This window comes from Salvelinus fontinalis, chromosome 1 (assembly GCF_029448725.1).
Source record: "Salvelinus fontinalis isolate EN_2023a chromosome 1, ASM2944872v1, whole genome shotgun sequence".
NCBI classification, from domain to species: Eukaryota; Metazoa; Chordata; class Actinopteri; order Salmoniformes; family Salmonidae; genus Salvelinus; species Salvelinus fontinalis.
The window spans coordinates 83,811,971-83,828,807 of NC_074665.1; the positions used below are offsets into that span (position 1 = coordinate 83,811,971).

Sequence of the window (16,837 nt, forward strand, 5' to 3'; positions counted from 1 at the left end):
GAAGTATGGATTCGATTTGTGTTGCATAAATAATAGTTTTAATTAATAGTTTTAATTTCAACGTCATCGTCCTCCACTCTTTCTGTGTAATATTGTTCTATATAATGATAATGCTATGACACAGATGTCTTGATATTATTGTTATTTTTGTAAACTGTTCCACACAACTGCAGCTGAGTACAATACCATATCAGTTCAGTGTAGGTGTGATTGACTGAAGTGTACGTGTGACTGACTGACTGACTGACTGAAGTGTAGGTGTGACTGACTGAAGTGTAGGTGTGACTGACTGAAGTGTAGGTGTGACTGACTGACTGACTGACTGAAGTGTAGGTGTGATTGACTGAAGTGTAGGTGTGAGTGACTGAAGTGTAGGTGTGATTGACTGAAGTGTAGGTGTGATTGACTGAAGTGTAGGTGTGACTGACTGAAGTGTAGGTGTGACTGACTGAAGTGTAGGTGTGACTGACTGAAGTGTAGGTGTGACTAACTGAAGTGTAGGTGTGACTGACTGATTGACTGACTGACTGACTGAGTGACTGAAGTGTAGGTGTGATTGACTGAGTGACTGAAGTGTAGGTGTGACTGACTGAGTGACTGAAGTGTAGGTGTGACTGACTGAGTGACTGAAGTGTAGGTGTGATTGACTGAGTGACTGAAGTGTAGGTGTGATTGACTGAGTGACTGAAGTGTAGGTGTGATTGACTGAGTGACTGAAGTGTAGGTGTGATTGACTGAGTGACTGAAGTGTAGGTGTGATTGACTGAGTGACTGAAGTGTAGGTGTGATTGACTGAGTGACTGAAGTGTAGGTGTGATTGACTGAGTGACTGAAGTGTAGGTGTGATTGACTGAGTGACTGAAGTGTAGGTGTGATTGACTGATTGACTGACTGACTGACTGAAGTGTAGGTGTGATTGACTGATTGACTGACTGACTGACTGACTGACTGACTGACTGAAGTGTAGGTGCGACTGAGTGACTGAAGTGTAGGCGTGACTGACTGATTGAAGTGTTGGTGTGACTGACTGACTGACTGAAATGTATGTTTGAGTGTCTGACTGACTGAAGTGTAGGTGTGAGTGACATAAGTAGTGACATAAGTGTATGTGTGATTGACTAACTGAAGTGTACGTGTGAGTGATGGACTGAAGTGTAGGCGTGACTGACTGACTTAAGTGTAGATGTGACTGACTGACTGACTGAAGTGTAGGTGTGACTGACTGACTGACTGACCTACTGACTGACTGACCTGCTGACTGACTGACCGACTGACCTACTGACCTACTGACTGACTGACCTACTGACTGACTGACTGACTGACTGACTGACTTACTGAAGTGTAGGTGTAAGAGACTGACTGAAGTGGAGGAATGACTGCCTGAAGTGTAGGTGTGACTGGCTGACTTACTGAAGTGTAGGTGTAAGAGACTGACTGAAGTGGAGGAATGACTGACTAACTGAATTGTTGGTGTGACTGCCTGACTGACTGAATTGTTGGTGTGACTGACTGACTGACTGAAATGTAGTTGAGACTGACTGACTGCCTGAAGTGTAGGTGCGACTGAGTGACTGAAGTGTTGGTGTGACTGACTGACTGACTGAAATGTAGGTTTGAGTGTCTGACTGACTGAAGTGGAGGTGTGACTGACTGACTGATTGAAGTGTAGGTGTGAGTGACTGACTGAAGTGTAGGTGTTACTGACATAAGTGTATGTGTGAATGACTAACTGAAGTGTAGGTATGAGTGATGGACTGAAGTGTAGGCGTGACTGACTGATTGAAGTGTAGGTGTGAGTGACTGACTGATGTGTACGTGTGAGTGACTGACTGACTGAATTGTAGGTGTGAGAGACTGACTGAAGTGTAGGTGTGACTGACTAACTGAGTGACTGACTGACCGAAGTGTAGATGTGGCTGATTGATGTGTAGGTGTGACTGACTGATTGACTGAAGTGTAGGTGTGAATGACTGACTGAAATATAGGTGTGACTGACTGACTGAATTGTAGGTGTGACTGACTGACTCCCCTGAAGTGTATTTGTGATTGAGGGACTGGCTGAAATGTAGGTGTGACTGACTGACTGAAGTGTAGGTGTGACTGACAGAAGTGTAGGTGTGACTGATAGGCGGAAGTGTAGGTGTGAGTGACTGACTGAATTGTAGGTGTGACTGACTCACTGACTGAAATGTAGGTGTGAGTGACTGACTGAAGTGTAGGTGTGACTGACTGACTGACTGACTGCCTGAAGTGTAGGTGCGACTGAGTGACTGACTGAAATGTAGGTGTGAGTGACTGACTGAAGTGTAGGTGTTGCTGACATAAGTGTATGTGTGAATGACTAACTGAAGTGTAGGTGTGAGTGATGGACTGAAGTATAGGGGTGACTGACTGATTGATGTGTTGGTGTGACTGACTGAAATGTAGGTTTGAGTGTCTGACTGACTGAAGTGTAGGTGTGAGTGACTGACTGATGTGTGAGTGACTGACTGACTGAATTGTAGGTGTGAGTGAGTGACTGAAGTGTATGTGTGACTGACTGAAGTGTGGGTGTGACTGACTGAAGTGAATGTGTAACTGACTGACTGAAGTGTATGTGTGACTGACTGACTGAAGTGTAGGTGTGAGAGACTGAAGTGTGGGTGTGACTGACTGACTGACTGACTGACTGACTGACTGACTGAACTGGAGGTGTGACTGACTGACTTTTAGATCTGAGTGACTGACTGAGGTGTAGGTGTGACTGACTGACTGACTGACTGACTGAAGTGTGGGTGTGAGTGAATGACTGAAGCGTAGGTGTGACTGACTGACTGAAGTCTATTTGTGACTGACTGACTGACTGAAATGTAGGTGTGACTGACTGACTGAAGTGTAGGTGTGAGTGATTAACTGAATAAGAAGGGACTGTATGTGACTGTTCGTAATTGTCACTCCTAAAATTATTTCTGCTTCTTCCTTCACCTCAAAGAAGCATTAAAATGTATCCACTTCTTACGACCATAAATTTCCTTGCTTTTATCCTCTCCTAATTTATATTTCTGATTGGCTCATTTTTGGCTATTTCTCGACTTTAGATAATGGGTTCTGACTGCTTTCTCCTATATGACATCTTGTTTGTTACTTTGTCTCTCTGACTTCTCTCCGACTTCTTTTTGACGCCGCTCCGATCTTCTCTCTGACCTCTCTTGTCTTCTCTCTGACCTCTCTTGTCTTCTCTCTGTCGTCTCTCCGTCTTCTCTCTGACATCTCCCCGTCTTCTCTTTGACATCCCTCTGTCATCTCTCCATCTTCTGTCTGTCTCTCCATCTTCTCTCTGACCTCTTTCCGTCTTCTCTCTGACATCTCTCCATCTTCTGTCTAAATCTCCATCTTCTCTCTGACCTCTTTCCGTCTTCTCTCTGACATCTCTCCATCTTCTGTCTAAATCTCCATCTTCTCTCTGACCTCTTTCCGTCTTCTCTCTGACATCTCTCCATCTTCTCTCTGACCTCTTTCCATCTTTTCACTGACATCTCTCCATCCTCTCCTGCTTATATTTGTGTTTCCTGTTAATAATCTCTGACAACATTTCAATGCTTTACTAACCTCTGGTATGTTCTGCCTTTTACTTTCCTTACTGTTTTGCTGACTTGATCAAGCATTGATGAAAGCTGATCTACAAGGTATATAGATTAGGTGTGTTTGATACAGAGCCTGATAATCCCTCTTCCTCCCTCTGCATTTGTAACCCCCACCCCACACCCCACACACACATTACCTCAACCCACTCACACCACCCCACACCCCGACACACACACACACACACACACACACACCCCGACACACACACACACATTACCCCAACCCACTCACACCAGCCCACACCCCACACACACACACACACATTACCCCAACCCACTCACACCACCCCAAACCCCCCACACCACACAAACTTCTACAACCACCACTTCCACCCTCACCCCCTCAAGCTCAATGACAACTCAGTGTTACGCCACTCACTCCCATGTCATAACATTTGGGCTTCAGCCCCAGAGGGGAATACAAGGATCACTCACCTGTCCTCTAAACTGACCTAGATCCTATACCTATATCCTATATCATTGTGGAGATCTGAGACGAATTGACAGTTGTAAGCAATATATAAATAGCTCCACCTTACCCTCTGATAGGTTTGTTGTAAGTTTCACCAAGTTTTCAATACCAAGGAAAAGCTCTTGGATTTCCACAAGTGCAAGTAGGGTCTAGGGGACGATCTGGAATTGGACCACCTCCATCATCTTGTACGGTATGACAGCCTCAGGGTCTCTTGTTATCATCTTCTACTAGTTTATTATATTCACTCTTGTTTATTTTGTCACATATAGTATACCTGTTACATACAATTATTTTATTGCATGGCTCATAGTCTTCATAGCCGCCAAATTTACATGTTACCCAATGCGTGCATGGCATTACACTAAATCTATATATCATTATGCAATTTTGAATCAAAATAGATAGGGTCTTAGCTACCTCATGTTTGTAAGATAGCAACCCTTGTTACCTGTGTTAAGGGTGTCAAATTGTACTGTTGTTAACAGAAAATACTATGTTATTATTTCAATACTATATATGTTTCATTCAGTACAGTATTATGAATATTGTATATGGGCCAATAGGATGAAAACATATACGTACTGTGAGTGTTAATCCGCAAACCGTCGTTCATGATAATAACAATGTTTAGTTGAATAAATGAGTAAATTATCAAAATTAAACTGAATAAAAATCATTACAACTCATTCACTTTATCCACAACCGCTACAACTAATTAAAGTTACTTGACATTCTGAATAATATAAAGCATTTTTATTAAGACACTGTCTAATATACATACACCATCCGACAATTTCAAAGTTTTTACTGAGTGACATTTCATGTAAGGAAATCAGTCATTTTAAATACATTCATTAGGGCCTAATCTATGGTTTTTACATAACTGGGAACACAGATATACAACTGTTGGTCACAGATACCTTAAAAAAAGAAAAGGTAGGAGTGTGGATCAGAAAAACAGTCAGTATCTGGTGTGACCATTGTTAGGTTCTAATTCTCAGAGTGAAACACTCAACGGACATTATGAAAGCTTAACCAAGTTTATTCTGCCCAGAGGGTCAATACAGCTGTCACGCCCTGGCCTTATTATTCTTTGTTTTCTTTATTATTTTAGTTAGGTCAGGGTGTGACATGGGGAATGTTTATGTTTTTGTTGGTTTTGGGTGTTTATTTGGTAAAGGGGTTATGGGGTGGAGTATATGGTTTTGTGTTGAGTGTATATGTCTAGCGTTGTCTATGTAAGAACGTTAGTAGCCTGTATGTTTGTGCACAACGTTTGTAGCTTCACGGTCGTTTTGTTATTTTGTTGTTTTGTTAAAGTGTTTTTGTGTCGTGTTCATCTTCGTGGTATAATAAAAGGAAGATGGCTTATTTTCCAAAAGCTGCATTTTGGTCCGTTAATCCGCCACACGATCGTGACAGAATTACCCACCATAGGACCAAGCGGCATGGAAGGCGGCAACAGGACCTACCCACAAAGGATTTCTGGACATGGGAGGAGATACTGGATGGTAAGGGGCCGTGGGATCAACCTGGAGAATATCGCCTCCCTCGTGAAGAGCTGGAGGCAGCGAAAGCCGAGAGGAGGCGATATGAGGAGGCAGCACGGAGACAAGGCTGGAAGCCCGTGAGTACAACCCAAAAATTTCTTGGGGGGGGCCTTAAAGGGAGTGTGGCGAAGTCAGGTAGGAAACCTGCGCCTACTCCCTGTACTTACCGTGGAGAGCGAGAGTACGGGCAGACACCGTGTTACGCAGTAGAGCGCACGGTGTCTCCTGTACGCGTGCATAGCCCGGTTCGGTACATTGCAGCTCCACGTATCGGCCGGGCTAGACTGAGCGTTGAGCCATATGTCATGAAGCCGGCCCAACGCATCTGGTCACCAGTGCGTCTCCTCGGGCCGGCGTACATGGCACCAGCCTTACGCATGGTGTCCCCGGTTCGCCTACATAGGCCGGTGCGGGTTATTCCACCTCCCCGCACTGGTCAGGCGACGGGGAGCATAGAACCAGGTAAGGTTGGGCAGGCTCGGCGTTCAAGGGAGCCAGTACGCCTGCACGGTCCGGTATTTCCGGCGCCACCTCCCCGCCCCAACCCAGTACCACCAGTGCCTCCTCCACGCACTAGCTATATGGTGCGTGTCTCCAGCCCTTTACCACCAGTGTCTAAACCACGCACCAAGCCTCCTGTGTGTCCCCAGAGTCCTGTGCGTCCTGTTGCTGCTCCCCGCACTAGCCCTGAGATGCGTGTCTCCAGCCCGGTGCCACCAGTCCCGGCACCACGCACCAGGCCTACAGTGCGCCTCAGCCGGCAGGAGTCTGCCGTCTGCACAGCAATGACTGAACTGCCCGTCTCCCCAGCGCCATCTGAGCCATCCGTCTCCCCAGCGCCATCTGAGCCATCCGTCTCCCCAGCGCCATCTGAGTCATCCGTCTGCAATGAGCCTGCAAAGCCGCCCGTCTGCCATGAGCCTGCAAAGCCGCCCGTCTGCCATGAGCCCACTGAGCCGTCCGCCAGACAGGAGCCGCTAGAGCCGCCAGCCAGACAGGAGCCGCTAGAGCCGTCCGTCAGACAGGATCTGCCAGAGCCGCCAACCAGACAGGATCTGCCAGAGCCGCCAACCAGACAGGATCTGCCAGAGCCGCCAACCAGACAGGAGCAGCCAGATCAGTCAGCCAGCCATGAGCAGCCAGATCCGTCAGCCAGCCATGAGCAGCCAGATCCGTCAGCTAGCCATGAGCAGCCAGATCCGTCAGCTAGCTATGAGCAGCCAGATCCGTCAGCTAGCCATGAGCAGCCAGATCCGTCAGCTAGCCATGAGCAGCCAGATCCGTCAGCTAGCCATGAGCAGCCAGATCCGTCAGCTAGCCATGAGCAGCCAGATCCGTCAGCCAGCCATGAGCAGCCAGATCCGTCAGCCAGCCATGAGCAGCCAGATCCGTCAGCCAGCCATGAGCAGCCAGATCCGTCAGCCAGCCATGAGCAGCCAGATCAGTTAGCCAGCCATGAGCAGCCAGATCCGTTAGCCAGCCATGAGCAGCCAGATCTGTCAGCCAGCCATGGGCCGTCCCTCAGTCCGGAGCTGCAGTCCCTCAGTCCGGAGCTGCAGTCCCTCAGTCCGGAGCTGCCATTCCTCAGTCCGGAGCTGCCCCTTACCCTGGAGCTGCCCCTTACCCTGGAGCTGCCCCTTACCCTGGTGCTGCCCCTTACCCTGGTGCTGCCCCTTATCCTGGTGCTGCCCCTTATCCTGGTACTGCCCCTTATCCTGGTACTGCCCCTGACCCTGGTACTGCCCCTTACCCTGGTACTGGTCCTTAGTCCGGAGCTGTCCCTTAGTCCGGAACTCCCCCTTAATGCAATGGGGTTAATGTGGAGGGGGGTCGTTTGGAGGAAGCCTAGGAGGTGGTTAGGTACTGTGGTGACGTGGGGACTACGACCAGAGCCGGAGCCGCCACCGTGGAGGGGAGCCCACCCAGACCCTCCCTTAGACTGTGTATGGTGCGCCCGGAGTTCGCGCCTCAAGGGGGGGGTTATGTCACGCCCTGGCCTTATTATTCTTTGTTTTCTTTATTATTTTAGTTAGGTCAGGGTGTGACATGGGGAATGTTTATGTTTTTGTTGGTTTTGGGTGTTTATTTGGTAAAGGGGTTATGGGGTGGAGTATATGGTTTTGTGTTGAGTGTATATGTCTAGCGTTGTCTATGTAAGAACGTTAGTAGCCTGTATGTTTGTGCACAACGTTTGTAGCTTCACGGTCGTTTTGTTATTTTGTTGTTTTGTTAAAGTGTTTTTGTGTCGTGTTCATCTTCGTGGTATAATAAAAGGAAGATGGCTTATTTTCCAAAAGCTGCATTTTGGTCCGTTAATCCGCCACACGATCGTGACAACAGCTGCATTCAGACAACACATGTTTCCACCACCACAAATATACAGTTGAAGTCGGAAGTTTACATACACTTAGGTTGGAGTCATTAAAACTCGTTTTTCAACCACTCCACAAATTTCCTTGACATCACGGGAAAATCAAAAGAAATCAGCGAAAACCTCCGAAAAAAATTGTAGACCTCCACAAGTCTGGTTCATCCTTGGGAGCAATTTCCAAACACCTGAAGGTACCACGTTCATCTGTACAAACAATAGTACACAAGTATAAACACCATGGGACCACGCAGCCATCATACCGCTCAGGAAGGAGCTGTCTCCTAGAGATGAACCTTACTTTGGTGCGAAAAATGCTAATCAATCCCAGAACAACAGCAAAGAACCTTGCGACGAAGCTGGAGGAAACAGGTACACAAGTATCTATATCCACAGTAAAATTTGTCCTATATCGACATAACCTGAAAGGCCGCTCAACAAGGAAGAAGCCACTGCTCCAAAACCGCCATAAAAAAGCCAGACTACGGTTTGCAACTGCACATGGGGACAAATATCGTACTTTTTGGAGAAATATCCTCTGGTCTCATGAAACAAAAATTGAACTGTTTGGCCGTAATGACCATCTTTATGTTTGGAGGGAAAAAAGGGGACGCTTGCAAGCTGAAGAACACCATCCCAACTGTGAAGCACGGGGTGGAAGCATCGTGTTGTGGGGGTACTTAGCTGCAGGAGGGTCTGGTGCACTTCACAAAATAGATGGCTACATGAGGCAGGAAAATTATGTGGATATATTGAAGCAACATCTCAAGACATCAGTCAGGAAGTTAAAGCTTGTGGTCAAATGGGTCTTTCAAGTGGACAATGACTCCAAGGATACTTCCAAAGTTGTGGCAAAATAGCTTAAGGACAATTTTGTTATTGGAGTGGCAGTCAGAAAGCCCTGACCTCAATCCTATAGAACATTTGTTGTCAGAACTGAAAAAGCGTGTTCGAGCAAGGAGGCCTGCAAACCTGACTCAGGTACACCAGCTCTGTCAGGAGGAATGGCCCGAAATGTACCCAACTTATTTTGGGAAGCTTGTGGAAGGCTACCCAAAATGTTTGACCCAAGTTAAAAAAAAATTAAAGGCAATCCTACGAAATACTTATTGAGTGTACGTAAACGTCTGACCCACTGGGAATGTGATGAAAGAAATAAATGCTGAAATAAATCATTCTCTCTACTATTATTCTTAAATTTCACAATCTTAAAACAAAGTGGTGATCCTAACTGACCTAAGAGAGGGAATTTTTACTAGGATGAAATGTGAGGAATTGTGAAAAACTGAGTTGAAATGTATTTGGCTAAGTTGTATGTAAACTTCCGACTTCAACGGTATATACTTGTAACGGCTTTCCTCCTCCTCTTCATCAGAAGAGGAGGAGCAGGGATCGAACCAAAATGCAGCTGAGTTTGTAGACATGATTTATTAACGAAAAAACACGAAAACACGAACTTGACTAATAAACTAACAAAACAAATAAACGGTGTAGACAGATCTGAACGACGGACTCACATAACACACGAGAACGCACGAACAGGGAAAAAAGCCTACACATAAAAAACACTGAACAAACAAACCGAAACCAGTCCCGTGTGGCGTAAGACATACACAAACACAGGAGACAATCACCCACAACGAACACTGTGAAAACACCTACCTAAATATGACTCTTAATTAGAGGAACGCCAAACACCTGCCTCTAATTAAGAGCCATACCAGGCAACCCATAAACCAACATAGAAACAGAAAACATAGAATGCCCACCCAAACTCACGTCCTGACCAACTAACACATATAACAAACTAACAGAAATAGGTCAGGAACGTGACAATACTCCATTTAGGCACTCCTCCTTCTCTCCAATCCCAACATATTTTATGGTTTGACAGGAAGACCAAGTAATAGGGTAATAAACCATAATTTCTCCCTTAAGTGGATCTGACCTCAACCTCTCATTTGCCTAATCCACAGATGTCCATCTGTATCCCCTATAGCAATCCTGTCACTTCCTCCTGTCCACCCAACACATTCCAAAGCCATCTGGCTCCTACAGATAACAATTAACTTCCAATGTAAAAACCAGTCTCTATCGCTCCTGAGATATGTTCCAAGTTTAACTCAGAATCCAACACCACCATTTGCCTCAGGCCATTGATTGCGGCCTGTGGAATGTTGTCCCACTCCTCTTCAATGGCTGTGTAAAGTTGCTGGATGTTGGCGGGAACTGGAACATGCTGTAGTGCACGTCAATGCAAAGCATCCCAAACATGCTCAATGGGTGACAGGTCTGGTGGTGAGTATGCAGGCCATGGAAGAACTGGAACATTTTCAGCTTCCAGGAATTGTGTACATGTGACATGCGGCTGTGCATTATCATGCTGAAACATGAGGTGATGGTGGCGGATGAATGGCAATAAAATGGGCCTCAGGATCTCATCGCGGTGCCTCGGTGCAATCAAATAGCCATCGATAAAATGCAATTGTGTTTGTTGTCCTTAGCATATGCCTACCCATACCATAACCCCACCGACTCAATGGAGCACTCTGTTCACAACATTGACATCAGCAAACCGCTCGCCCACTCAAGGCCAAACAAGCTGTCTGCCATATGCCCGGTATAGTTGAAACTGGGATTCATTATTTAAGAGCACACTTCTCCAGCCTGCCATTAGCCATCGAAGGTGAGAATTTTCCCACTGAAGTCGGTTACAACGCCGAACTGCAGTCAGGTCAAGACGCTGGTGAGGACAATGAGCACGCAGATGAGCTTCGTAGTGCACAAATTTAATTACATCCCTGTTAGTGAGCATTTCTTCTTTGCCAAATTAATCCACCCACATGATAGGTGTGGCATATCAATAAGCTGATTAAACAGCTATCATTACACAGGTGCACCTTGTGCTGGGGACAACAAAAGGCCTCTCTAAAATGTGCAGTTTTGTCTCACAACACAATGCCACAGATGTCTCAAGTTTTGAGGGAGCGTGCGATTGGCATGCTGACTGCAGGAATGTCCACCAGAGCTGTTGCCAGAGAATTTAATGTTAATTTATCTACCATAAGCCACCTCCAACGTCAATTTAGAGAATTTGGCCTGATGTCCAACCGGTCTCACAACCGCCGACCACGTGTAACCACACCGTTCCAGGACTTCCACTTCCGGCATCTTCACCTGCAGTATCGTCTGAGACCAGCCACCTGGACTGCTGATGAAACTGCACGTTTGCACAACCAAGCATTTCTGCACAAATTGTAAGAAACATCTCAGGGAGAGACAAGCTTTTTGTGTGTATGGAACATTTCTGGGATCTTTTATTGCAGTTCATGAAACATGGGACCAACGCTTTACATGTTACGTTAATATTTTTGTTCAGTGTACTTAGAGGTGAAGTAAAATTGTGTCATTTTAACTTCATACTTGAGAATTGAAATATGCAATAGTGCATTTTCTAATAAGCCTAACGAATTTGCAATCAACCATGATCACCATTGTAACAACATGTATCATAATCAAAGAAAATCTCAGTCTTAATCTCAGTATAACAACCAAACCATGCTACATAACTCTGGTTAACATCCATGCCAACCCTGTGTCATACCATTTGCATAAACTCTCCCATTAACACAGCCTACATAGGGGTTGACAGACTGGCTGACAGACTACATAACAAACTGGCTGACAGATGACATAACACTCTTGCTGACAGACTGCATAACAGACTGGCTGACAGTTGGCATAACAAAATGGCTGACAGATGACATAACAGACTGGCTGACAGATGACATAACAGAATGGCTGACAGATGACATAACAGACTGACTGACAGATGACATAACAGACTGGCTGACAGGTGACATAACAGACATAGGAAGACAGACAGACTGACTGACTGACTGACTGACTGACTGACTGACTCAAGATCGTGGTGCTATAACATGCGATTGAAAAGAAAAACTTTGAAAACTTATGTCCCTCAACCATTTGAGTCCTGAAGTTCAGTATGTTGGTCCTTCACCTTACAAGAAACAATACCTCAAGGACCCATAAAGTCGGCCTGAAGGGGTTTTCCACCATTTAGAATTTTCTGAAAAACACTTAAAACACTAGTCCTCTGGCAACAAATGACTGATTTGCAGGAAATTTGACATCTGGTATAAAGTACCAGTCTAAAGTTTGAAAAAACCTACTCATTCCAGTGTTTTTCTTTATTTCTACTATTTTCTACATTGTAGAATAATAGTGAATACATCAAAACTATGAAAGAACACATATGGAATCATGTAGTAACCAAGAAAAGTGAGATTCTTCAAAGTAGCCACCCTTTGCCTTGATGACAACTTTGCACACTTGGCATTCTCTCAACCAGCTTCACCTGAAATGCTTTTCCAACAGTCTTGAAGGAGTTCCCACATATGCTGAGCGCTTGTTGGCTGCTTTTCCGTCACTCTGCGGTCCAACTCATCCCAAACCATCTCAATTGGGTTGAGGTCGGGTGATTGTGGAGGTCAGGTCATCTGATGCAGCACTCCATCACTCTCCTTCTTGGTCAAATAGCCCTTACACAGCCTGGAGGTGTGTTGGGTCATTGTCCTGTTGAAACACAAATGATTGTCCCACTAAGCGCAAACTAGATGGGATGGCATATCGCTGCAGAATGCTATGCAGTTAAGTGTGCCTTGAATTCTAAATATATCATAGACAGTGTCACCAGCAAAGTACCCCCACACCATCACACCTCCTCCTCCATGCTTCACGGTGGGAACCACACATGCGGAGATCATCCATTCATCTACTCTGCATCTCACCTACTCTGCATCTTTTTTGGTTGAAACCAAAAATCTCCAATTAGGACTCATCAGAACAAATGAACGCTTTCTACAGGTCTAAGGTCCATTGCTCGTGTTTCTTGGCCCAAGCAAGTCTCTTCTTCCCTTTGGTGTCCTTTAGTAGTGGTCTCTTTGCAGCAATTTGACAATGAAAGCCTGATTCACACAGTCTCCTCTGAACAGTTGATGTTGAGATGTGTCCTTTACTTGAACAGTGAAGCATTTATTTGGGCTGCAAGTTCTGAGGCTGGTTACTCTAATGAACTTATCCTCTGCAGCAGAGGTAACTCTGGGTCTTCCATTCCTTTGTCGGTCCACATGAGAGCCGGTTTCATCATAGTGCTTGATGCTTTTTTGAAATTGCACTGGAGGAAACTCTCAAAGTTCTTGAAATTTTCCAGATTGACTGACCTTCACGTCTTAAAGTAATGATGGACTGTCATTTGTCTTTGCTTATTCAAGCTGTCCTTGCCATAATACGGACTTGGTCTTTTACCAAATAGGGCTATCTTCTGAATACCAACCCTACCTTGTCACAACACAACTGATTTGGTCAAACACATTAAGAAGGAAAGAAATTCCACAAACTAACTTTTAACAAGGCTCACCTGATAGTTGAAATGCATTCCAGGTGACTACCTCATGAAGCTGTTTGAGAGAATGCCAAGAGAGTACAATGCTGTCAGGTTGGCTACTTTGAAGAATCTCAAATTTAAATATACTTTGGTTTGTTTAACACTTTTTTGGTTAGTACATGATTCCATATGTTATTTCATAATTTTGATGTCTTCACTATTATTCTATAATGTAAAAAATAGTACAAATAAATAAAAACCTTTGAATGTGTAGGTTTGTCCAAACTTTTTACTGGTACTGTATGTGGACCAAGGCCTCTCATCACACTGTTTTCCAGAATAGTGTGTCAAACATCATGGCATCTACTGACCAATTAACATTCACATGGGCACATAAATGACTGGATATTTGTTTTGTAACACAACTTGGCACACATGTTGAAAACACTGTAAGACTCAATATTTCCAAGCATATCGACCACACAGTGGCGCTAGGATTCGGAGTGATGAAATGTGGCACACTTGCTCAAAGATATGTGTCTAGCTAACCTGTAAAGTATGATTGAGTTTGATCACACTGTGGCATTGTTGGACAGGAAAAAACATTAATCTAAGCTCATTGGCTCATAGCGGCCATATTGTTGCATCTAGAGTCTTGTAAAATAGTGTATTTGAAGACGTGCATCCATACATGCTATATACCAGATGTGGATTTGGTGGCGATGGGTCCAGCGGTTCTGAAGAAGGTGTTTAAAGTAGTCAACATCATTAAAAATGATCTAAAATACATCAAAAGCATATTATATTGCATGATCAGTTTGATTTTGAGATCTGATTTGATAAGAGTGGTAAGGAATACAGAAGTAGCTCATCCTAGGAAGATGTGTTCAATGTGTCCTGATGGTGGCACAGTGGGCCCACAGCTGAACCTCATCTATACTGCTGACAGATTTAACAATATTTGTTGTTTCCCAAAAATAGTGGTGAGATTGTAAAAGTAACATAAATATGAAGATCAGTAAGCAAGAGTACCTTAACTCACTAAAACGAATGACAATCTCATAACAACTGTGTGTATATGTGTGTACAGGGTTTCTTTGTGTAAAGTGTTTGTGTGTGAGAGCAAGACACATAGAGAGAGACACAGAGAGAGAGACACAGAGTGAGAGGCATAGGGAGAGAGAGAAAGACAGACAGAGAGAGACATATAGACATACAGAGAGACAGAGAGAGAGAGACATACAGAGAGACAGAGAGAGACACGGAGAGAGAGAGAGAGAGAGAGACAGAGAGAGAGACATACAGAGCCAGAGAGAGACACAGAGAGAGACAGGGAGAGAGACAGATAAAGATACATACAGAGACACATAGAGAGACAGAGAGAGAGAGAGAGACAGAGAGAGAGACACAGAGAGAGACATACAGAGAGACAGAGAGAGACACAGAGAGAGACAGAGAGAGAGACAGGGAGAGAGACATACAGAGACACAGAGAGAGACAGAGATATTTGCACATTGTTACAACACGGTATATATATAAATGATTTGACATTTGTAATGTCTTTATTCTTTTGGAACTTCTATGGGTGTAATGTTTACTGTTAATTTGTATTGTTTATTTCACTTTCGTATATTATCTACATCACTTCACTTGTTTCCCATGCCAATAAAGCCCCTTGAATTGAATTAAATGTAATTGAGAGAGACAGAGAGAGACACCGAGAGAGACAAATAGAGAGAGAGAGAGAGAGAGAGAGAGAGAGACAGAGACAGAGAGGTATCAAATCAAGAATAAGAGATAAAAGTAACAAGTTTTAAGAGCAGCAGTAAAAAATGTAATAACAATATATACAAGGGGCTGCCGGTACAGAGTCAATGTGCGGGGGCACCGGTTAGTTGAGGTAGCATGTACATGTAGATACAGGTATGTTTGTCTCAGTATGTCATGTGTCAGTATATAAACTGGGTGTCATATGTGGGTAAATGGACTGCAAGGATTAAGTTGGATTATGCTTTTAATCATATATACGTGTCTAATTTTAAATTCCAATTCCATATTTTAAGTGATCCTTCCCTCCCTCCCTGTTCCCAGGCCCCAGTACAACATGCCAGGAGGACTCATGTGCCAATCAGGGTGTGTGCCTGCAGCAGTGGGAGGGGTTCAACTGTGACTGTAGCATGACATCTTTCGGAGGGCCACTCTGCAACGACGGTAAGACACACCTTTCTAACTGCTTGTGTATGTGCACACACACACACACACACATACACACACACACACACACACACACACACACACACACACACACACACACACACACACATACACACACACACACACACACACACACACACACACACACACACACACACACACACACACACACACACACACACACACACACACACACACACACACACACACACACACACACACACACACACGTTCACAATGTCCTACATTGCAGGAAAGTTCTCCTTCCACAGGGTGATTGAGATCCTACATATATATATATATATTATTTCTTTCACCTTTATTTAACCAGGTAAGCTAGTTGAGAACATGTTCTCATGTACAACTGCGACCTGGCCAAGATTAAGCAAAGAAGTGCGACAAAAAACAACAACACAGAGTTACACATGGGATAAACAAAAGTACAGTCAAGAACAATAGAAAAATCTATATACAGTGTGTGCAACCAACAGTAACCAATAGTATATAAGAATGCATTTTGTCCTTTGTGTCGCCATTTGTTGTAAACCATCACAAAACACACATCAAGTTTGCCTTTGTTAAAGGCTTGCTATAAACTCCACATTCCATAAATTGAGTTCCACATGCTGAGTTGCACATTTAAATTGTATCTTGACTGAGTGGCCATTATGCCAGAAGAGTCGACTAAGGTAAGTGTTGTCGTCATCATGGCGGCAACAACGAACAAGTTCATTTGGGACATTGGAGCACTTTTCTTCTCCTGTCACTTTAGTACTGATGTCCTTTAGAACCACTCTGTTCTCATTAGCACTTATTATATTCCAGTTATTATATTCCAGTTATTATATTCCAGTCACGATATTCCGTGACAACTGTTCTATACTGGTACATGCTGCATTTGACAACTCATTATTATATTACCAGTAGCGGTCGGTGTGTGAGTAAAATCACTGGGGAAGCCAAGCCAGGAAAAAATGTGTTGTCATAATTGTGTTGTTTGCTCTACAACCTGGTAGTTCATATGCCACCATGATATATATATATATATATATATATATATAATTTAGTAAAACCACAACTCCAAATCTCTATCTCCATCCATGGCTAATTTAGGAATGGGCCAGTTTTAGCTAGCTAGCCACCGAAGGATAACAACACAACGAGATGTAAAAATGTATGTTTCTTTGGTCAATGACCTTC

General features: G+C 44.2%; 1 protein-coding gene across 1 annotated transcript in view; it reads left to right on the forward strand.

Annotated features, from left to right (window-relative positions):
• Positions 1-16,837, forward strand: part of LOC129860701 (neurexin-1a-like) — a 905,999-nt gene that overhangs the window by 401,943 nt on the left and 487,219 nt on the right. Inside the window, exon 20 of the mRNA XM_055931415.1 lies at positions 15,515-15,634. Coding sequence (XP_055787390.1) covers positions 15,515-15,634 — 120 coding nt within the window. The remainder of the gene's footprint in view (positions 1-15,514; positions 15,635-16,837) is intronic.